Source organism: Protomyctophum parallelum (assembly GCF_964188405.1).
Source record: "Protomyctophum parallelum genome assembly, chromosome: 1".
Lineage (NCBI taxonomy): Eukaryota > Metazoa > Chordata > Actinopteri > Myctophiformes > Myctophidae > Protomyctophum > Protomyctophum parallelum.
In genome coordinates this window covers 80906978-80930265 of record NC_139697.1, presented here as the reverse complement: position 1 = coordinate 80930265, position 23288 = coordinate 80906978, and the positions used below count along the sequence as shown (strand labels likewise).

The window sequence follows — 23288 nt, the reverse complement described above, 5'->3', positions numbered from 1 at the left end:
ATTACAGTATGAGTCGCCTATGTGGAGGTTCTTAATGTAACACATTATTACATTATAGAAAAATCTATTAAGTTATGTGCTCGTCTTTTAATTACATTATGAGCTGATTATTACATTATGAGGTCAGATGTAGAGTTGCTGGCCGCCTCAGCTCCATATATGGAGATCTAGGTGATGATCCAGTCTTTTCAATGTATGGCTATCCAGGGTTTGATGAGGTCAGTGTCGGGATCTTATATCATATGGAAACGGCCATATATGGCGGTGTGACGTGTCATGAGGCGTGACCATATATGGAGGCATGACACGAGGCGTGACATGACACACTTACTGACTGACTGACGGGAAATGCAGGTTTTCATAGTAAATTAAATGCATATGGTCGTGTGTCTGTGATCTATGGTCTGGACATGGTGTGTGTGGGACAGGGGTACGGGGTTATAGCAACTTATTACATTACTTAAATGCCTTGATATCATTATGTTATAATCGACCATATAGGCCTAGCCTATTATTGCATATCATTTTATTATTGTTAGATTTGCATTTCTTCAAATATGCACACTTATACCACCAACTAATAAGCTTTCAATTAAAATATTACCTACAACAAACTACTTCAAACTTTTCCAAACCGACCACGTAATTATGTTTAAGCACAGATGGTACTATATACACCCGGCATTTAAGCGCGCACCAGCAAGTGCGTGTCGTGCACGCGCATTATATTTCGCGTGCGTGTATGTGCGCTTGTGCACGTGGAAGCCGGAAATAAAAGCACTTCCGGTCCCTCCCCTTGCGAGACTGCAGCTGGGTGCTATTGTCTTTATAAGTCCAATGAAACACTTCTTTGTAACGTATGGCCGCTGTAGTCCAGCGGTTTAATCACTCGCCTCTCAATGTTTTGGTGCTGACGACGCTGGTTCGAATCGCGCGAAAGACAAAAGTTTTTATATTAAAAAAAAATAGCCGTATGGAATGAATACATTATTTACAATACATTAGGCAGGCAGACAGGCAGGCAGACAGGCAGTCTGTCTGTCTGTCTGTCTGTCTGTCTGTCTAAAATATAATAATTTTGGTTTGCCGCGAGCGGGAATTGAACCAGCGTCCTCAGCAAAAAAGAATAGAGAGGCGAGGAATTAGACCACTATACTACAGCGACCCGTTACAAAGAGGTGTTCCATTGGACTTTTAAAGTTAAGTCCAACGAGAGCAGAAAAAAAAATATATGAAGGACGCAGGCTCGCCTGGAGACCGGACCGGCGAGGCGCACGTCGCAAACGGGTAGATATAGTCGCGACGAGTCACGTTCTGCCGCGACGAGTCCAGCTCACGCCACAACGGGTAGATATAGCTGCGACGAGTCCCGTTCTGGCGCGACGGAAAATAATAGCCAACATATTACGTCGCAAACGGGTAGATATAGCCGCGACGAGTCCGTTCTGCCGGGACGAATTGATATTTACGCCAGGACGTACTCGAATATACGTTGCGACGGAAAAATATACGTCGCGACGTACGTCGTCCGTCGTGAAGGCATTTCGCTGTCTCTCGGGGTATGTCCTCATCGAATCATCTCAATATCACAGCCCTTTTCTCACACACACGCAAGCAGTACACAGTCAAATATCCTGAGTGTTGAGTTAAATTAACACTCATGATTTTGCCCTGTACAAGAAACATAGATCCACAGTACACAAAGCCATTTAAACACTGACAATTTGCAATTGCATGCATTACATAACACTACGTTGCGCATGTCAATACAATTTAGTAAAGACGGGGCTTATGCATTCCATGGAAGTTAGATATGGATAAATAGATACTGTATTATCTCAGAAGTATGTTGTTTGAAAATACAAGATGACCCCCAGATCCAACACCTACCGTGTTTGGGGCTATGAATTTAATCCTCTTTAAGGCCGATATTAAATAATAGATCAGATAACTCATTTAGCAAATTATGTAAAACCCTGATCGTATAATTACAGTAAACCTCATTGCCTTGGTACGGTATAATTTTGGTGCACCAGGGTGGTCTAACATTATAGAGAGCTGTAATGAAGAGATTTGAGATGCTATACTTGTAAGAACCACTGTGTCTATCAATGCCAATACTATTTGTACTGTATGCGCAGTATACTGAAAGCCACTGTGAGTGACGAGTGTCAGCAAAAATGCCAGTGTAAATAGTAGTAAATGTGAAATAAGGTTATTTTAATTAGAGCTTTTCACAAAAATGCTCTCTGACGGCTAAACTTGAGTTTTACATACATTGAAACAGTGAAAGTTTGCTTGTAACAGCTTAACATAAATATTTTGAAACAGTGAAAGTTTGCTTGTAACAGCTTAACATAAATATTTTCAATTTTAGTCAAAGTATGACCCCTTCAAAACCAAAATTTGGTTTGACTAATTAAACTCTTAATAATGATATTGTAGCTAGCTAGTGAGTGGATTTACATACCGTTAACTTGTTGTCCTTTAAGCTCTTTATAGACTCTTTGTGATGACGTGTAGTGCCTGTGCAAAGCCTCAGCCGCACGCGCACGCACGCATGCGCGTGCGTGCGCGCACACTCACACACACACACACACACACACACTACAATATATTTAAATATTCCGCACTTTTGATTTTCTTGTTTTTGTTCATCAACGGAAGAGTTGCTCAGCATGCATGATCATGATGTTTAGCACTGAGCATCTCCACTGGAGCGTTGTTTGCCCCAGCAGCACACATTCATAGTCCCTGCCAGAAGGGAGAGTTCATGTAAATAAGATAGCATGGAAAGACGTAACATTTTTCTGTTTTCGACAGATTGGATTTTACCCTGAAACAGATTTAATGGGACAGAATTGTTTTTGAAAAAATCTTTAAAGGAGAATTCCATACTAAAAGGCTTTCTTACCTTTCTTTGTAGTTGTTACGTCCCCACCAAAGAGGTCCAGGTGTTATTTTGTGCAAAAGCTCCTTATTGGCTATTTCCCCTACCATAAGCCCTAAATGAATTGCATTGAATTGAATGGGAATTGAATGGGGCTATGGGGTGCTAATTCGCTTATTTCCATCGCTCAAAATTATAATTTCTTTGTATATATATCCTCTCTTCATAATGTAAATAATATCCCAAGCGGCACACTTTACTACTTCTTTCGATGGAAATAAGCGAACTAGCATAACACCCCATAGCCCCATTCAATTCCCATGCAATGCAATGCAATTCATTGAGGGCTTATGGTAGGGAAAAAAAGAGTTTTTGCACAAAAAAACACCTGGACCTCTTTGGTGGGGACGTAACAACTACAAAGAAAGGTAAGAAAGATAAAAAAGCATTCTAGCATGGAATTCTCCTTTAAGGTGGATCTACAGTATCATAATATGCCAAATGCCACCCTTACCTTTTAGCTTGGCTTCTAAACTGACAACGCCTGAATGTTGCTACGCAGAACACTCGAAGGTGTTCTTTAGATTTCACACTGATCAAGAATGCAGCCTTGGCCAATTTCATCAGAGCTCTTGTGTAGCTTCTGTTGAAGGCCAGCCGCTCATTTTGAACGGCTTAGTTCCTCCTTAACCACTTAAACCCTATATACTTCATTGACCGGCGTCCCCCAGGAATCTATCCTAGGCCAACTCCTTTTATTCTCTCTACATCAAATCTCTTCTCTGAAAGCAGCAGACAACAGACAGAGAATGTAAAAAGTAAACATTTGTGTGTGTTTTTTTTATTGAGGCTCATTGATTCATCATCATTGATACATAGCACAGTTGATACATCCATTAAAATATCTTTAAGACATGAAGCTATATTAATTATCAGAACCTCAGCTCATCAAAGCTGCTATTCTCTTTTTTCTTCCTTCCTTCCAAAATAATTTGATCTCATTTAGACCAATTTCCTTATCGGAGTTGCAGTACTTCATTCAGAATAGCACAATGCACTTTGGATCTCTGTCTAGTGGGCTATTGGCGGAATACTTGCCTACATACAGAGCAGGGACTGTAGGGTTCAGGTGGTTAAGCATAGAGTATATATAGACACTTAATGCCTGGAGTTGTATTGAAACCTGGGTCATCGCAAATCACAAGGAGCATGTGCTTAGCAGCACACTAACTGGTCGCGGCTATCAGGCAACCCTGAAAACACACTTAACACAGGCTTAATTTCAAATGCATCGATCCTAGGAAAGTAATGAATAGTAGTGGCCCTTTAATGGCGGGGTGTCCCAGGGGAGAACTCAACATTTTCTCACACATTCCTGTGTTCATGTCGGTGAGAGCCCCAAGACAGGGCTGGTAGTCCTTGACTCTACCCCTCCCTGTGGAGGCAGACTACCTTTGGGGATATTGTGAGAATGCTACCTTCAAAGAGACTCTTTAAATTGAGTCTCTTAGGTAACTTAAGGCAAAGCTTCAATTGCACGCCATCAGTATATTGTAATTACTGCTGTCCATGAGGCAGCTTAAAGTCTGACTCCGTGTCTCATGCCCCAGTGCATTGCAGCCAATAGATTTTGTTGAATCTGCCAGCTGGGTATGCACAAAGCCATTGAACCCCTGAACTTTTGATTTTCACCATGAGCTCTTGGCTAAAATATCATTATATGCATAGTGATATGAACTCCGAAAATGTCAGCAACTGGCTTTCAGAGAGGTCCCCGTTTTCTGTCTGCATTCTGTTGGCAGGTCTTGAATTCCCCTCGCCTTATCAAATAAATTGGACAGTGGCTATTTCCACGATTGCCTCCACAGAAAGGTTCTGACTCACCCGAGGGTCTTCCACTCATGGCTCTGGCTGATGGGAAAACTACTTAGAATAATTGTCCTCCAGGACAGAGCCTTCCCAGCCAACACTTTTGCCCCCGTGTGTGTGTGTGTGTGTGTGTGTGTGTGTGTGTGTGTGTGTGTGTGTGTGTGTGTGTGTGTGTGTGTGTGTGTGTGTGTGTGTGTGTGTGTGTGTGTGTGTGTGTGTGTGTGTGTGTGTGTGTGTGTGTGTGTGTGTGTGTGTGTGTGTGTGTGTGTGTGTGTGTGTGTGTGTGTGTGTGTGTGTGTGTGTGTGTGTGTGTGTGTGTGTGTGTGTGTGTGTGTGTGTGTGTGTGTGTGTGTGTGTGTGTGTGTGTGTGTGTGTGCGTGCGTGCGTGCGTGCGTGCGTGCGTGCGTGCGCGCGCGCGCGCGCGTGCGTGCGTGCGCAGAGGGAGAGCCGGGGATACATTTCACTTTGGTTGTGTTTCACAATTTCTGTCCTACGTGCAATCAATTCTGCCACTGACACGTGTCGCATAGACACAGTTAACTCTGGTCCATAGCTCTAATGCGTTGCATTCAGAGCTACCGGTATGTTACCGATGACTTCCGGGGCTCGCATGAATGCAGACCACTGAGACCAGCCTCTCGTCTTTAGTGTAAATAAAAATAACATTTTGCTACTCACCAAAACAAAGGTGGGTTGTGTCATTAGAAAGCCTACTTTCCTTAGTGGAAGCACTCTGAGCCCCCCACCACACGTATAAACGGTACTTTTTGGCCAGAAAGGGATTTTATTATTTTATTAGTTATAGCTTGTGTCCACTATAGTATGTATCATTATATTGTATTATATCACTGCATTTTGGCCAACTTCACATTTTCGGTAATGGAACATGAGATATTTGGTATGTTTGGTATCACATTATTTGCCAGACAAACCAAAAGCAATCATGCTCATGTGAGGAGGACATGTGGCGAGCTCAAACGAACCGCTCCAGGATGCAGCTGGAAGCGACAGAAGACCACCTGTCACACAGGCAGACCTGGAAGACCAGGCCTCCTGTCACACAGGCAGACCTGAAAGTGGTGGTCGATCTGTTGTGCACCCGCATGACACAATAGTCCAGTATCTGATCCAAGGCATTAGCACCATCTACACAATAAAATGTTAAAGTAATAATAATAATAATAATAATAATTGGTCCTTTGAACTTTATTATTTCACACGCATCATGTTGTTTTAACTGGTTGTTCGAAAATCAGCCACACTCGATGACATCACCGCCCAACGGACAAGAAAAACAGAGCACATTCCCGGTGCACATATCCGAACGCACCCCCACCACAATATTGCAAACTATGTACATGAAGTGCTCAGGGAAAATCGGGAAATAACAAAACTTACGCTACAGAGATGTTGCACTGTACAGTAATTGAACAGTGTCCATTATTGCACCTTGAACTCCAAGATTGTACAAATGGATCTGTATGGAACTGTAATAATTAATAATTTAGTTTTATATGTATATATACTCTCTGAGTTAGAAATGGAGTGTTGATTACAAGGATTTGACTCGAGTGGCAGCGTTAGCACTGTCTGTATAGCATAACAACCCTGTTATGTGCTGTATGGCAGCTGCTTTAGCTTACGCCAGACAAAGCATTAGTGTTGGCTATACAATAACCTTATGGCGAGAACATGTCAAGAAAAGACAGAGTGTCTACGTAAATCCATTTGTATCGTTTCAAAGAACATGCTTGGATTAAAAGAAAACACAAGAAAAGGAGGCCATTTCTTTAAGGATGAATGTCTGTACAGCCTGGCAAAAACAGCACAATAATAATAAATTAACTTATTAACTTCATGTGATTAATTGAAGCTGCTAAGTTTTTCACAGCTGTATTTTCAATGAGTAGGGAATTTTAATTGGTAGTACAAATGATTATGAGTTTATTGAACCCTCCTGTAGAGCATGATCAATTAAAACACTTGTCTAATGAATATGTCCATTAAGAATGATGAATCAAGGACGGCAATATTTATGAACTTGTTTTCTAGAATCATTTTTTCATACAATTTTCCCCAAATCAGAAAAGGAACACTCGTGCTGTTAATTGCCAGCTCTGTACCACCCACATCGCCAAAGGGACAGATGCACATAACACTGGAATTACCCAAGGACTGAAATGACTTTGTCATATCCGCCAAACACTTCAAGAGGAAGCACAATCATCTACTCACCTCCCAACAGCTTACCAGCCTTGCCACCATTTGGAAGCCTATAATTGTGTTTTCACAATCCAGTTAAAGCACATGGGAATATGATTAGACACCTAAACTTGAGAGAAAAGCAGAGCATAAGCCACTCTCTCTGCGTTATAATTCCATAATTACACAGTCTAGAGCCCAGACATCAGCATCCTCTCTGTAGCTGTGGATATGTCTTTTAGTCCACAAATTCTTCTTCTGGTTCTCAAACTTTTTCCATGTAGGACCCCTCAATATAAATTTGGTCACGGGCGCCAATCTGAAAATATTTTGACCCCTGTACTAGATTTTTGTTGTTAAAATGTTCATTTTTTTCAACATAGGCGGTGACGGAGGGGCGTCGTCTCTACTGAACTTGAGCCACGAGAGACACCACCGAGCGCACTAAAGTGCACAAGTTGCCGTGTAAAACGTTGCGAACACCTGGGGGTCCCCGGACCCCACTTTGAGAACCACTGTCCTAAATACAATGCAATACTTGCTGTGTCACTAAAAGTTACATGCCTACATAGAGCCATTAGGTCAGCAGCTACCAGTGCAAGTTCAAAATAAGACCTCATAAGAACAACTACTGTAGTGTACATTTTTGTCCTCGCTCTCATGTCCTTTCCAATGAATTATCAGATTAGATTAGGACAAATCCAGACTATTAGGAATTGCTGTGCCTGCCTGTTACTGTATATAGTGTTATAGCCTATTTTCTATGCTGATAATGTCCCAGTTGGCCAGGCACTTTTGCATGGCCCAGCTGCTCTATTCACAGTTAGATGGCTGCTCTGTCATATGATTGTGGTAACGAGTCAGATCTTCTGGTGTGCTGTACGTCACTATGCAAAATGAACATCTGCCACGATGGGCTGCTCTGGCCCTCATGGCTGCCATATGAGGAACAGATGACATGTAAAACAACCTCCTCCGCAACTGAATTTGAATTGTGCACCTTGTCACTGAGAACGCCATTATTTTAGGTGGCACATGTGTTTAATTTGCTCTACCAAATTTCAAATGTGTCAAGTATTTATCATAGATAAGGTCTGGTTGACAACAAAGCCCTGTGAATGTTGCATTGTTCTAGTAGGCTACATGACGGCATTGGCGGGTTAATCAATGTATGCGGAAATATACGGTACGGAGCTTAACGGTCTGTGTGTGGCTGTGTCCATGTGTATCCATAAAGATATCTTCACAGTCTCATGAACCAAAAAAAAGAAAAACTAGAATGCTTAGTGGGGTTGTGTAACACTAAAAGATTCCTTGACCTTGGCCCGAATGGCCACAGTTCTTGGCAAGCACAGAGGATGTGGATTGGACCTTGTTAAACATTGGCAGTGACGACGGTCATGAGCAGAAGATCTGCTATAAATCCTTGGTTTCAGCACACTCGGTAGGTGCTTCAAGTTCTCAAAACCTTAAAGAGAGTTTTACTGCACCTAAAGTAGCTCACTGCATGGCCCCAGACGAGGTTAAAAGTATCATTTGCAGCAGAATATGTGATCACATGCTATACACGAAAAACACGCAGTGGCCAAGGACAAATACAAATATGCACTTATTTTGAATTATGCATATTGTCACAGAATGGAATTTGTTGTGTCTGCAGAACCACAAGTGGTGAAAGTTGTCTATAAAGTGCCTCCTCGGAGGAACTAATGGAGCTTCTGCCCACAGATGAGTGGGAAAAAAGGCTTCGTTGGCCATATTTAGCTAGTGGAAAAGGCCTGGTTTCTGCTATAATGCAAAACTGAGTGCAGTTAATGCCTTTGAGACATTCTAGTGCTGACATTCTAGTTGTTTATTTACTTTTGTACCTTTATCTGTGCAGTGCAAAAGGGACCAGTGTGGAGTCTATGCTCCATTTATCAGGGGCGCATGCACCGGTGGCACTACAAATTCTCAGCAGGCTGTTGTCACGACCATCCATGATCAAATGCTTTTCCTATGTCACACGCTGCTACATACTCTGTCACTAGCAAACCTCATACTGGAATCCAAACAGTTTGGGTTTGGCATGCAGCAAGGAGTGTCCTGGTCATGTTGACTGTTAATTTCACTTAGGGATTGTAGTTTCCCAGCGATATTTGCATACTGGACCAGGGATTCTTGTATTGTGATTAAAAGAAAAGTTGTAACACGGAAGGAACTCGAGGGAGGAGAAAGATCTGGAGGAATGAGAATTATTTAACGAATTTCAATCTAAAATCCCAACAACATATGTTTGGTTTTAGAAAAAACATGAAGGAACTACGCCACTCCCTTTTTGGAACCATTTTGATGGTCCTGTTGCTTGAATCTTAATCATAACCGCAGGGGTATACATTGAAGTTTTATTGCTCGTCAACATTTCAAACTTATTTGATCTTCATCAGGACATACACAGGTATGTATATGAACGTTGACGAGCAATATCTTTTTCATCATCAACGGTTTGCAGACTCTATTCTTCTTAGATTCTAAACATTCTGGATAACTTTGCAGACCTTGCATTTTAAGTTGGTAATAACAACATAGGCTACAATAAGGTAGATTAACAAGTCAATTAAATGTACCATAAAGAACATTAATAGAAGATAAATGTTGAGGTGGACAACATTTGTCAGTAAATGCAGTACAGCTGTGTTTGTGGATTCGCTGTTTAGGACCCACAACAGTTTACAGTATTCCAAAGTGTGTATATAAATTTGACTTTGCCGAAAAAAAGATTACTGATGAATACAGATCCCATCTGTTTGCTCCTTAGATATTTTAAATTTAAAAAATAGGAATGTTGTTGTACATCATCAATAATGGAAGTGGAGCATCAGGGATAAGCACGAACTAAAGGAGGCCTAGTTTAAAAGGAACTGCTGCTATTCATCAAGTTTAGGCTTTGAAGTATAACTGAAACTTTATCGGATTTGTGCAGTGGGAGCATTGCAGTTGCCTTTGAACTGTAGTTCAAGTAAAAGCAAAGAGAAAATGTGTAAAAAACAATTGGAGGTTAATGCAATAGATATGTGTTTGCTGCACTGCATCTTTCTCACACATATTTGTAAAGCCTTTCAATTGACAAATTGTTCTAGCATAGCAGCACAATAATACTTTTGTCACCATAAGAATATCTACAAAGGTTATTTCAGCTCCCGTGGTCAGCTCACCACCGAAAATCCAGACTATGAATGAGCCTTAAGTTACTGATGCTAACTTAAAATGCTGCATTAAAAGTACATATGTTATTAGCTGTAAAATGTACATTTTAACGTAAAAGTACTGGTTTGATCCCTCTGACTGATCATAATAATATAATTACATTATTAATACCGGAGCATCCGTGTGTACACAGAATGTTTCTGAAGGTGGAGCTTGTTGAACTACTTTGTATACAGTTGAGCAAGTCTAGTGGTTTCCAGCCAGGCCGTCAGGCTCACCAGATAAATCTGGGGGCTTCGTGAGATGATTAATGGGAGAGGAAAGAAGAAATAACAAAGAAAAAATGCACAAATCTGTTTTCCTTTTCTCCTTCTTTCTTTAATCTTAGATTTTTGGTGAGATTTTGGACATTTGAACATCCTACTATCGTCATCAGTGGTGGGAAAAGTACTACCGGTAAATCGATATTGCAATATAGAAATACTAAAAGCCCACATTCAAAATGTACTTGTCACACCGCGACACATTGTGAGCTTGTAGATCAGCTAGTTTCAAATGGTCAAAATGTATATACGGCTGAAGTGGGTAATGTATGTGTTGTAATAATAATCAAAATCTACAAAGTTTTGTAGATTTCAAAGTTTTCAAATAAGTGTAGTGTAGTAAAAGTACAATATTTGCCTCTGAGATGTAGTGGAGTAGAAGTAAAAGTATTGAATTGGAAATACTTTAGTAAAGTAAAAGTACCTCAAAATTGTACTTAAGTACAGTACTACAGTAAATGTACTTAGTTTCCACCACTGCCTACTATAAATGTGTGAAATCTCTGCCCGTCTGTAACATCACAGCCGAGTCCAACCCGACCACTATGTCCATATATACGGGACAGATCATCTTCAAACTGAGGACCCGCGGCTGCAGTGACACGCTAAGTGAGAAGTCGGTCGGATCAGCGGATCTCCCCAAAATATTGACAAAACCGCAAATCTCCATAACAATATGGAGTAACCTGATGTTATTATTGTGATATCATGTCTTGGTCTTGGAGGGGGGTGTTGAACGGGAGGAGTAGGACAGAGGTGTGGCGCTTCCCGGGCGGTGGGGGCTCCTCACTGGCAGGTGAGACAGAAATGTGCGGGGTCGAGGCTTCACTGGCATAACGACTACAAGCACAGCACTTAATGTACATGCACATTTTTACCTTCCACCACTGCTGTTATCCCATGATGTAAAATGCATGCTTTGGATCTGTGAGCTTTACAATCGTTCTCATCTTGCGGATGTTACGTAATCGCTTCAGTACATGCACATTGGCAGCTGCAGGTCAAAATGTGTCATCTGCTCTTTGATCTAGTCTTTGATCTTTCCCCTGTATCTGCTCATTTCCTCAGCCTCCTATTAAAAAATCTGGCCCTTGCTGTTTTACACCCCCTACTGGCTCTCCAGCTGCATGTCTCTAAGCCACTGTAAAAATAAATAAGAAAAAAGATCATCTCAAAGAGGGTTTACTTGCAGTGATAAACAAGATAGATATTAAAGTGCTCCGGATGATTGCTAAGACTGCTGCTTGTGATCTAGGAGCTAAGCAGCTCCCATCACTTTCCAGTCGCTGTCTGTTTATTGCAGGGGAGCCATTACTGTACTTCACGCATGCAGCATTTAAGGGTGGTACTGTACTACTACTACTACTAAGTACTAAGTACTACTGCTACTACTACTGCTGCATCATTTTAGAAAGACGAGCTAGATACAGTAGGGCGTAGGCCTAGTATGCCATGTAACATCTCACATTAGTGAGTGTGTGAGATGAATATAGTGTGTGAGATTAATTAAATACCGCAGTACAAAGTTGTATACAATGCAGGATATAGAAATAATTGACAAACTAAATGTGTGTTCAACCAGTGAGTGTTAATATGGTATGACTGTCAGACTACCAATGTGCCAGCCTTTTCACAAGTCTGGCCTGGAATGAGTGGAAGTGTTTAGACTAGAGCTAAGCTCTCCTGTTTAGCAGTCAGCCAACAAACTCAGATTCTAATAGGTGTTGCCATGGCACAAGGCATCTGTGTGGAATGAGTAAGTAATAGCACTTAGTCTTAAGCCAAATCTATAATCCATTGCAGGGCTGTGTCCCACACCGAAAATACAAGCTCACAGTGCTTGTAGATCGTCTATTTTTGCCGCTGGACGACCGAATATAACAGCTGACAAAGATCCTAGGAGAATCCGGGTTCATATTATTGCTGGTCGACGCTGTGGCTTTTCCATTTGCTATGCTCTTTCATTAATCAGCTTTAGTACTGTGCCCCATTCATGTTGTGCTCCCAGGGGTAATGCCTCATCCCCTCTCATTTGTGGGGAAAAATTAACTGGAGACAGTCTGTGAAATGGATCATCTGATTAAAAACATTGGGACTGTACAATATGCAAGCTCTCAAAAGATTATGATGAATATAGAGTAGACTTTATAATCTGCAGCGGAATATACGTAATGAATATAAATGCAAATGTTGCTCATTATGTCTGCGTTATTATTTGGGTAGCATTGAGTGTAAAGGGAGAGGTCATGCTCTACTAATATCAATAATCTGTACTTATAATCAGGTTATTTGTGAGATAGATTAATTGAAGAGTCAAGGGCAATAGGCACACCACCTTTCACAGTAGACTCTAGTGACTAGAGTGAGCTGATACACACAGCAAAGTCTTATGCCTTATTCTAGATGAACTTTTTTGCATTATAAGCATCTGTATGGACATTGTCTCTATTCCTCGTATTGTGTGGATTCAATACCCCCCCCCCCCCCCCCCCATTTCAGAATGTATTAATTTGCAGGTCAGTAGCTTTTACAAGTAGAGTGGGCGAGGCAGTTTGCATTGTTTGAACAATAGAAAGTAGAAACACTACAGGGCTTAAAAACTGCATCCATCCACATCCCTTTATTGTAAAGGTGAATCTGAAAGACACTGGAGCTGCCTAAAGGCTCATTTACTGTACACTTCATCAAACGGCCGTGTCATACAAAACTGTGTGAGCTGAACTAAAGCAGGGCATTTCAGTAACATACTGTTCCTGAATCTTTCAGAAAAAGTAATTTAAATGAAAACAGTGATGTACTGGAGCAACAAAGGCACAAGGCCAGGCTGCCTTTCTCTGTAAGCAAAGCAATGTCATTAGTGTCCCATGAGGGGGGTGCTTTAATGTCCTCATACAGAGATAGACACTTGCATATTGATAACAACCTTGCCTACCCTTTGGCAGTACTCTGAAATTGCACCTATCGTTTATTGGAAGTAGGGTTGTATTAATCTGGGATTTATATGGCAAAATTGTTATGAGCGGGATCCTTGAAATTCCGGCATTTTACGAGTAAGCCATGAGAGTGCCTTTTGTTTATCAACAAAATGGCTTGGAGACACTAGACAGACAAAGAGAATTCTAGTAAATTAATCATTCATTCCATATCCTATTTCATGACAGACAAAGATAATTCTAGTATATTAATCATTCATTTCATATCCTATTTCATGAGAACATTAGAATAAATCAATAATCTGCATTGTCTCTAGATGCACATGGGTGAGTGGATGGTCCCCCACCATGCATCATTGATGGAGTCTGGTTTAGGACTGTGGTCAAATGACTGAGAGGGACATTTTGATTTATTTATTTCCCTTCTGTGTGCTGGTAGAGGTACAGTATCTACAATAATCAGCAAAATGTCTAGGATGAAATCATGCCAGTCAGTGTTTTTGAGCCCAGAATTACAATCACCTTTACAATTCAAAATGGAAAGAATTGACCAATGCTATTCCTATAGTACTGGGCGGCCTGTCGGCCATGTTTGTGATGAATCCACAGCGGGACCGTTTAGGACGGCCCAGCTAATGCTGAACATAAACAGTAAAATGTGCAGCTGCCGAAGAGACAATAATATTGTCTCTGTGCATTATACAGTAAGGGAAACCTGTTTTATGGACCCACACAGTGCTTTATTCTCTATTAGTGCAACAGCAACATATCCTCATTACCGGAAAATCCCCCTGTACGCCTGCAGACACGTTTTCTGTCTCCCATGCATTCACTCTGTACAAAGCAGCTCCAAATTATATCGATGGTATCACAGTTACAAGTCATACGTTCGTACGTTCAGTGGTTTATACAGCAGATGTTAATCCTTAATTTTATTGTGTAAAATGTGCAAAATTGTCCATACAGTGTCTTTAAGCTACATCCTCACACATACACTTATTTGTTTTTCTTCTCCAGATCTTCAAGCAGCAGCAGTGCAGCACTCAAATTTATGGCGGCATTGCCATGTTATATCAGTCACTATCAATGTACAAGCATGGTGACTGTAGTGGCACTATGTCTTGAAGTGCAAATAGTTTTTATTTTATAATTGCTGCGTGTGATACATCATAATTATATGATGTTCAAAGACATTGCTACATAACACAAGTAACCCAAATAACCTTTGTCCCACATGGTCTAATTTGTATTAAAAGCACTGTCGTCTACAGTACTTCCATCTGTCATTGATTCATCTCTGAAATTGCTTTTGCCATGACGTGATACAATGAGGAGAAATATGGTTCACGTAAGATACCCAACTTTTGACCTTGCTCATAAATCACCCGCCTCTAATAAAATTGACTTATCTCCCCTTTTCCCATTCTATTTCCACAGGGTCAAGGCGAAGAAAGGGGTGAACCTGCGGCAGACCAAATCGAAAAATGCCCAGTGGAAGGTAGACTGGGAACTGCAGTCTGGGGCCAAGCATTCCATCACCACCATCGATGTGAACAAGAACAAAGGAGTGAAACAGGGGTAAGTCAACAGCCGCAGGCCTAAACACACACAATGCATCTATCTAACCACCACTGGAGCTGAAGCTCTTGATACTTCCTCTCTCGTCCTGTATACAAAAAAGGGATATTTTTCATATTCAATAGGTAGATGGACCTTTATCGATCCCTGTGGGGGAATGCAGGTATGCGTCTAGGTTCACAAGTTAGTCTCTCTAAACGCTTCAACTCAACAGAGACCAAGGACAATCTCACAGTTTTCGTAGCTAAAACTCTGACCAACCAATACAAATTCTCCAGGGTGAGGGCGGCCTTTCATATTGGAGCAATGATATGATTGATTTGTAGCACCATGCAGTTAGAAGTCTCCAGATTTATTGGTATATAGGCTGAGATATCCAATCGTCTAGCAACACAAGACCAGTATTAAGCATAAAACACAGGATAGGTAGAGAAGAGTAGGCTACTAGAGACATTCAACTTAACATAACACAAATCATATTTAATACAAGATCTTATGGCTTATTATCACCTAAGCCGTCTGCAGTTGTTCTCGGTCAGGATACTGTGTTATCTGTGATTTAAATATAGACTATATAGAAGTATACAGTAAAAGAAAATATATATATACAGTATATATATATATATATATATATATACTGTATATATATATATTATATATATACAGTATATATATATATATATATATATATATAGTGTGTGTGCGCACGTGTCTGCGTGTGCGTGCGTGTAAGCAAGTGGCCACGACGCACGCCTGGAGTTCCACAGTGGCTAAATTAACAATATTTTACAGTACTTTTGACAAAATGCTGATATTTTGCAAGCACAGTTGACCTTCTGCTAAGTGTGACTTAATGTGAATCGTGAAACAGCTAGCATATCAGAAATCTGAGTAATCATTATGCACAGTGCATATTAAGCAAGTCAATAAACTGTTCTCCCTAGTTCTGTAATCTTGCTACTGTACCTGCATGCTCAGAGAATGTATCTAGTGGAATTATCATAGAGCAGGGAAAGGGAAACTACCTCAGTGTCCTTCAGTAATAGGGACAAAGACAAGGTGGAATATGTCACTAATGCTCAAATAGCTAAATGTAGGACAAATCATCATAAAACAATGTAAAATGATCGGGCATGTATCTAGGAATTGCCAGGTCAATGCTTTGTTTCATTAGGATGTAGGAATGATAGTTCCATTCAACTGGATTGAAATAAAATGCAATGCAATAAATAAGAGACTTTTGCAACCTCCACACAGCAAAACAACTGTTTTGTTTAAAGTGACGGTGACCACATACAGTAAGTGACTGGGGCTTTCCATCGGGACAGGAAGGGGCCAAATATAGATCCCTGGGGGACACTGGTCAACTAGTGTTTTAATTAGAGCTATAACTGTAATGTTTTATATAATTGAAAAAGAATGTCAATAAATATATTGTTTAAAAAAAGTGTTTTAATTACCTTAAAAATCATTGCCCAGTGAGAGAAAGAGGTGACACTTTTATTAATTCACAATGACAGTGTAGATCTAATTATCGTTCTTTCATACAGTAGATCAGTAGCATTTGTCCACTGTTGTGTCTTCAACAAGTAGAACGTTTGGTCATTGTTGCAACCATCCATTGTAATCAATTTCCAGCCCAATCTGAAAATTAACTTAAAGCAGATTAATGCTAATAGCGCCTTGTAAATAGCGACAATTTGTTTTGTGTTATTGATTTTGGCCAATGGGTTCCAAATTGTGATTAAAATAGTTTCAAAAGTGTCTTCTCAGGACTTCTCAGGCTAATTTAATCTGCTGTTATAAGCCAATTTGCAATCAGCATAATTTAGCTTTGGATAATTTTATTTTAAGCTTAGGGTGAAGCAAGCAACACTGCAGGGTTTGGAAAACATGCTTATTTAGAATTGTACTCACTGGCATTCAGAAGGAAAAAAAATACATGATAAGACTACCCTGATAAGTCTTATACAATCTATAATCCTGTCACAAATACAGTATATCACATGGATACTAGTGGTAAAGTGGAAAGTAACTAAGTACATTTTTACTTTTACTTTATAACTCCACCACATATCAAAGGCAAATTATATTGTACGTTTACTCCACTATAATTATTTGAAAACTTTACTTGCACTTGCTAATTACTTTGTAGATTTTGATTATTTTAAAAACAATTCAGACCTCTATATTTATTGGCAATTTGTAAATGGCTGACCTACAATCTCACAGAGCTTGTAGATCTGCTATTTTCTAAGGATTGTTATACATTTGAAATGTTGTTGGACCTTCTCATAATGAATAGTTTTACTTTTGGTACTTTAAGTATATTTTGATGGCAATACTTTTGTACTTTTACTCAAGTACATGTAAGTACTTGTAACCGATTATTTCTACAATAGGTTATTAATACTATTACTTAGGTAAAAAAAACAATGCCATCACTGATAGATACCGTACATCCGCTGCTGCTGTTGCATTGGAGAGACTTGTCAACAGCCATGCATGTAAGGCATATTGTGTGATTTTGGATATTGTACTATTGTGATATGGCATAAGTGTTCTATAAAGAAAAATATATCGGATCGGGAAAAATCGGTATCGGCTGTTACTCAAAATCAAATAATCTGAATCAGATCGTGTGCAAAACAAATGTGATCGGGACATCCCTACAAAATACCTAATATTATGTTGATCGTAACAGTAATGCCTAATGACATAATGTCCATGTCATTGTTTTCCCCTTTTTTTCAAAGCATTTTGTGAAAGACTATTGCCCGCTCTTAATATATATCAAATATTTATATCAAACAACAAGAAACAAATTTGTCGAAAGTTAGCAGAGAAACGTTGCAGCCATGTAAATCACCCTGATTTAGTCGTAGAACTTTGGCTGATGGGTATTGCTTCTGATTCATCGTTGCAAGTGTCAGAATTTTGCAGACCGTACATATTGGATTTTGCATGTAGTTTTCAGTTCCAACTCCACTCGTGAATCTTTGATGTAAACTGATCCGTTAAGACTTTGGGCTCCCTTCCCAGATCTCCTGTCAGATTTGTTCAAAACCTTCTCAGCCGCTCCCTCCCACACCTGTGTCTTCCACTTCTGTACAGTAGATTTTTCAGTGCAGAATGACCTCTAACAGAAGATAGATGTGATTTATAATATGAACATATGGTTGGTTGGTTAGTTGTTGGATTTATTCTGGCTTGTCCACAAATGCGGAGAATGTTATTTATACCATATTGTTTAGACAGATGCCTCATATTTACTCAGATTTCGGATCACATCGCACTTGTAAGTCACTCGTGATTGCAAGTCACTTCCGCAAAATGACTAAATTGTAAATTCTTTCTTACAGCACTTTGGTTGCTTTTGGTTGCATAACTAAAACAAAAATTGATAGTCTGCCAGTGGTGGCAAACTTGTTTCACATTGGCTTCTGTAGTGTGTTGGCAGTGTGGAAAGCTTATTTATAGATGGGGTGGTGAGCCAGGCGAGGTGCCACAAGGGAGGGAGAGAGCCAGCTTGTTCTGAAACACAATGACTTGTTTATCGTAACTCCCCTTGTTTATGTGGTAGAGGCTACACATTGCACAGTGCACCTTTTGTAGGTGCGTGCGTGCGTGCATGCGACGCGTGCGTGCGTGCGTGCGTGCGTGCGTGCGTACGCGTGTGTTTGTGTGTATGACAAAAACATAACAGTGGTTCCCCCACCTTATACTGTGTGTGCTTGTGTGTACTGTATGTAGGTGTGCATGCGTGAATGTGTATTTTGGTGGATTTACCCCGAAGTGTGCCTTAATCTGTGAACCAACGGTTCTTTACGATCAAAGTGACTTGTTTTGGAAGAGCCCAGAAATACTTTGCCTTTGCTAATAAATGTCACACTTTTATTTTATGATTTTGTACCCTTAGCTCACACCATAAGTTTAACACATGAGGAGAGAGAAAAGAGAGAGAGAGGGAGAGGGAGAGGGAGAGGGAGAGAACAAGATAGAGAGAGAGATTCATGGATAGATGGATACTTTGCAGATTACATTGCAGTTTTCTCTTCTGAAGAGCTGTATTTGATGGTCAATCTGACCGCTACTAGATTCTGGATTCTCTCCGTGTTTCATTTAGGCGTTTGTTGGATGTTACTGGAATACAGCATGGACAACTCCTGTACAGTTAATGCTGGCAATGCACGCAAAATATATTTTATTACCCAACACGGCATGTCCTATGATGACATGCCAAAATGTCTGCAGTAAAAATTGTCCGCACTACAAAATCATCATCCTAGTATCTTACTGCGACCATAGGTCGCAGATTACTATGAAAATCTGAAAAACCTGTCAGTCCGTCCGTCGATCTGTCCGCCACCATATATGGCCATCAATCTGTTACGCCTTGTGACATGTCACACCAGTGATGCCACCATTTATGGTAGACCCTCCATATATGGGCGTCTCCATATATGAAGATCACAACACTGACCTCATCAAACCCTGGATAGCCATTCATGGAGAAGACTGGATCATCATCTACTGTAGACCTGCAAACTTGTATATGGAGCCAGCCAGCAACTCTACATCTGACCTCAAACCCTTAGATCTCCATATATGGAGCTGACCTGTTATGACATTCCATATGTTGATCTGACCTCATCAAACCCTGTACACTCAAGACATGCTCCATATATGGCCAGACCTCATCAAACCCTGTACACTCAAGACACTGCCCCCGCTGCCACCCTTAGATCTCCATACAGTATATAGAGCTGACCTGTTCTGACATTCCATATGTTGATCTGATATTATTTGGGAACTATGAAGCAGATCTATTGGAATCTCCACATTAATCAGTTTAGCAGGACTGGGATCAAAGGATTAAATCATTTCAACCACCACAGAACCCTGAAGCAGAGCTTATAAAATAAATGTTATATGCAATATGGGGAGGCGATCGTTATGGCTTTAACATCCACTAACATGCTTTATTTTCCTCTCCTGCCTCCTGCCTGTCTGTATAGTTACTCAATTATTTACCAAGTATCAATCAGGGATTCACTGTCCACTGATTTAAGCATATTATTTACCCGGCTCACAGCAATGAGTGAAAGCATACTGGCTGTTGGCTAAAGAATGTATGGCCTGATTGCAGTGGTGGAAAGTACATTTACTTAGTACTTAAAGGGGAATAACCCCTCATAATCATTAACATTGTGAATCACATCTTGATGACATCATCAATATGTGATTAACCTCCAGTTCTAGGAAACACAGAATTGTTTTTATTATTATTTATTATATGAAAATGAGTGGTATTCCCCTTTAAGTACAATTTTGAAGTATTTGTACTTTATTTCCAATACTATTACTATTACAATAGGCAAATATTGTACTTTTACTCCACTACAATTATTTGAAAACCTTACCTTACTTTGTAGATTTGGATTATTATTAAACATTCACATTAACTACTTTAGCCCTACATTTCAGCCATTTGAATATAGCCATACAACAACATTGTGAGCTTGTAGATCTACGAGAGTTTTATACATTTGAAAACTTGACATTCTGCATAATGAGTACTTTTACTGTTGGTACTTTAAGTACATTTTGATGACTGCAAGTAAAATAAAGTAATTCAGTAAAACACAAAGTATTCAGACTATTTTGGTTAGTAAAGCTCTTTTTTGCAATGGCAAAATAAAACGTACAGTCAGTAGAAACAGCTAGGCTGGAAATATATAAAATCATTATCTATTAGTTAACTTATATTCTTTCAAAATACAATGTTTTGTAATGCAAATATAGTACAGTTAGTCACCTTTGAAAACCACTACTAAAAACATTCATTTCAAAATTCCTTTTGTGGTGCAAGTCATTGTGCAAAAGGTTAGTTAGGCTTATGGCCATATTGGTGTCAACTTTAGAGTGTCACACATGGAGCTCATTTTCAGTGACCGATGGCGAGACAAATGGGCTGAGATCTCATCATGAGAGGAGGAGCCTTATATTGTATGACTCCGTCAAGCCCCAGTGTTCATCACAAAGCAGGGAGATCACAGTCGCTGGGAGATCGCTCTCACTTAGCTTCAGCATCAGGTGAGGGGTATAGAGGTGTAATGGTTCTCTCACTTAGCTTCAGCATCAGGTGAGGGGTATAGAGGTGTAATGGTTCTCTCACTTAGCTTCAGCATCAGGTGAGGGGTATAGAGGTGTAATGGTTCTCTCACTTAGCTTCAGCATCAGGTGAGGGGTATAGAGGTGTAATGGTTCTTGTCATAGGTGGAAATTTAATTTGGCTCCTTGCCACCAGTGAGTAGATTTTTATATAGGGCTTGCTGAACTTTAGCCCAACAGGCATCAGTGAAGCCATGTTCAGTTTCATGGTCACATACACTGCAGTGGAGGCTGTTAGATTGCCATCTGCATTGCAAAGACAGGCCAGAATGTACTCTAGACTAGAGCTGGGAGAATATGACATACAAATATGACATCTATCTAACTATAAATGCACTCTCTGTGTGAGCTGTATACATACTGTACATCTGTGTGTCTGTAATCCACGTAACTCGAGAACCGTTAGCCCCGCCGACTTCAAATTCAACACATGCGTTCCAACCCACCACAGGGGGTGCAGTGCCCGGTGTCGAGTCGGTCGGACCCACGGTTGTCCAGAACTGCTACAAAAGGCCTCTTGCCCGGGCTCTTGACAGGGCCCCTGCCCATGCAAGGGAGCTGGCCTGTTCGGACATCACAACACTCCATATTTGAGCATGCCTGACACAGAACTCCATTATATTAGCCATTCTACCGAATTGGGAAAGGAAAGGAAAAGGAAAAATATATTTTTAAAAACAATTAAGTAGTCAGACGTTACATGTGTACAAATATCATCTTATGATCTATTTAATCACAATACATTTATTGAGATTTAACATATAAACATATATACTTTATATGTTACTTTCTATTGGGAGGGGCTGTCCCAACGTCTAACTCCTAAATTTCAATTCATGAAAACAAAATCTAAATGATTTTTGTCGTTTTATTAAATGTTGGTTTTACATAAATCATATTGATTTATCTTGGGGAAGTTGAAATATTGATTGATTTTGTGAATTTTCTTTAAATTCAAAAACGTTATATAAAAAAAGCTGTCCCAATCCCATGTTTTCATGTCACTACTCACTACCGAAACTAGTCTGTGGCAGTTCAACCTGCCACTGAGACTGAATGGTTAACATTTTAATTATTATTTATGATTGCAGAGTTATATTTGTTGTTTTGACTATATATATATATTGTGTGATGCTTGATTAAAGTTGTTAATTTACTGTTGACTCCATTGAAGGGAGCAACTACTAGCTGTGGGGTGTGGGGAACATGCCAAAAGTGGGAGGGTTCACTCAGACCAAAATGTGATGTTTTTATCCATGTACAGTTTAAATCTGTTTTTGCTAGCCTTGTTTTGCCTAGCATTGTAGAGTTAAGCTAAAAACTAGATAAAATTGTCACTACCATAACAGTCACTACCAAAACATTAAAGTAATTATTATAACATTCTGCTCAAGTTTCGGTAGTGAGTAGTGACATAATTGTTTCGGTAGTGACACAATCAGCTGTTCATGCTTTTGAGACATCATTAATGTACATCATTCTGATTTCTATTTCATCATGTGGTCCAAAATACCAAAACAAAATGTATAAAGTGTGGCAGAGAGAGACTGAGAATGCAGGCAAAGGAGATGGAGAGGTTTGTTGGGCTTGGAACGTGATCAGGCAGCAGTAGTAGTTATTAACACTTTCAGCACCCCCTGCTGTTCATTTGAAATGACCGCAGCCAGCCAGCTATATCCCCTATATAGACGCCATTCTATTTCCGCCCACAGAGCCAGGATGGTATTTGTGGACTTCTCGAGTGCATTTAACACAGTGCAGCCTCATCTGATGGGACAGAAAATCCTCCGGATGAATGTCAACCCCCACCTCATACTGCTCATTCTGTCCTCACAGACAGACACCAGACCGTTAGATTCAATGGCAACTACAGCTCTAACTGGACTGTGTCCACCGGGGCACCACAAGGATCTGTCATCTCACCAGTCCTGTTTACCCTGTACACAGATGACTGCAGCAGCCCAGACCCTGACATGCTATTCATCAAATACTCAGATGACACGGTTATTGTCGATACCACTAACACCAATAACCGCATCATTGGGGTAATGGACGGATTTGCTGAGTGGTGCAATAACAACTTCCTGGACCTAAACCCCAGCAAAACTAAGGAGCTGCTGGTGGACTTTAGGC

The 23288-nt window shown here is 40.2% G+C and overlaps 1 protein-coding gene across 4 annotated transcripts in view; it reads left to right on the top strand.

Annotated features, from left to right (window-relative positions):
* tmem132e (transmembrane protein 132E) overlaps window positions 1-23288 on the top strand; it is a 426995-nt gene that overhangs the window by 329283 nt on the left and 74424 nt on the right. For all 4 annotated transcript variants that reach the window (XR_014569810.1, XM_083774312.1, XM_083774311.1 and 1 more), the window contains one exon: window positions 14841-14981. Coding sequence is in view for 3 of the 4 variants with exons in the window: in XM_083774312.1 (XP_083630438.1) it covers window positions 14841-14981 (141 nt within the window). In the remaining variant the exon portion in view is untranslated. The remainder of the gene's footprint in view (window positions 1-14840; window positions 14982-23288) is intronic.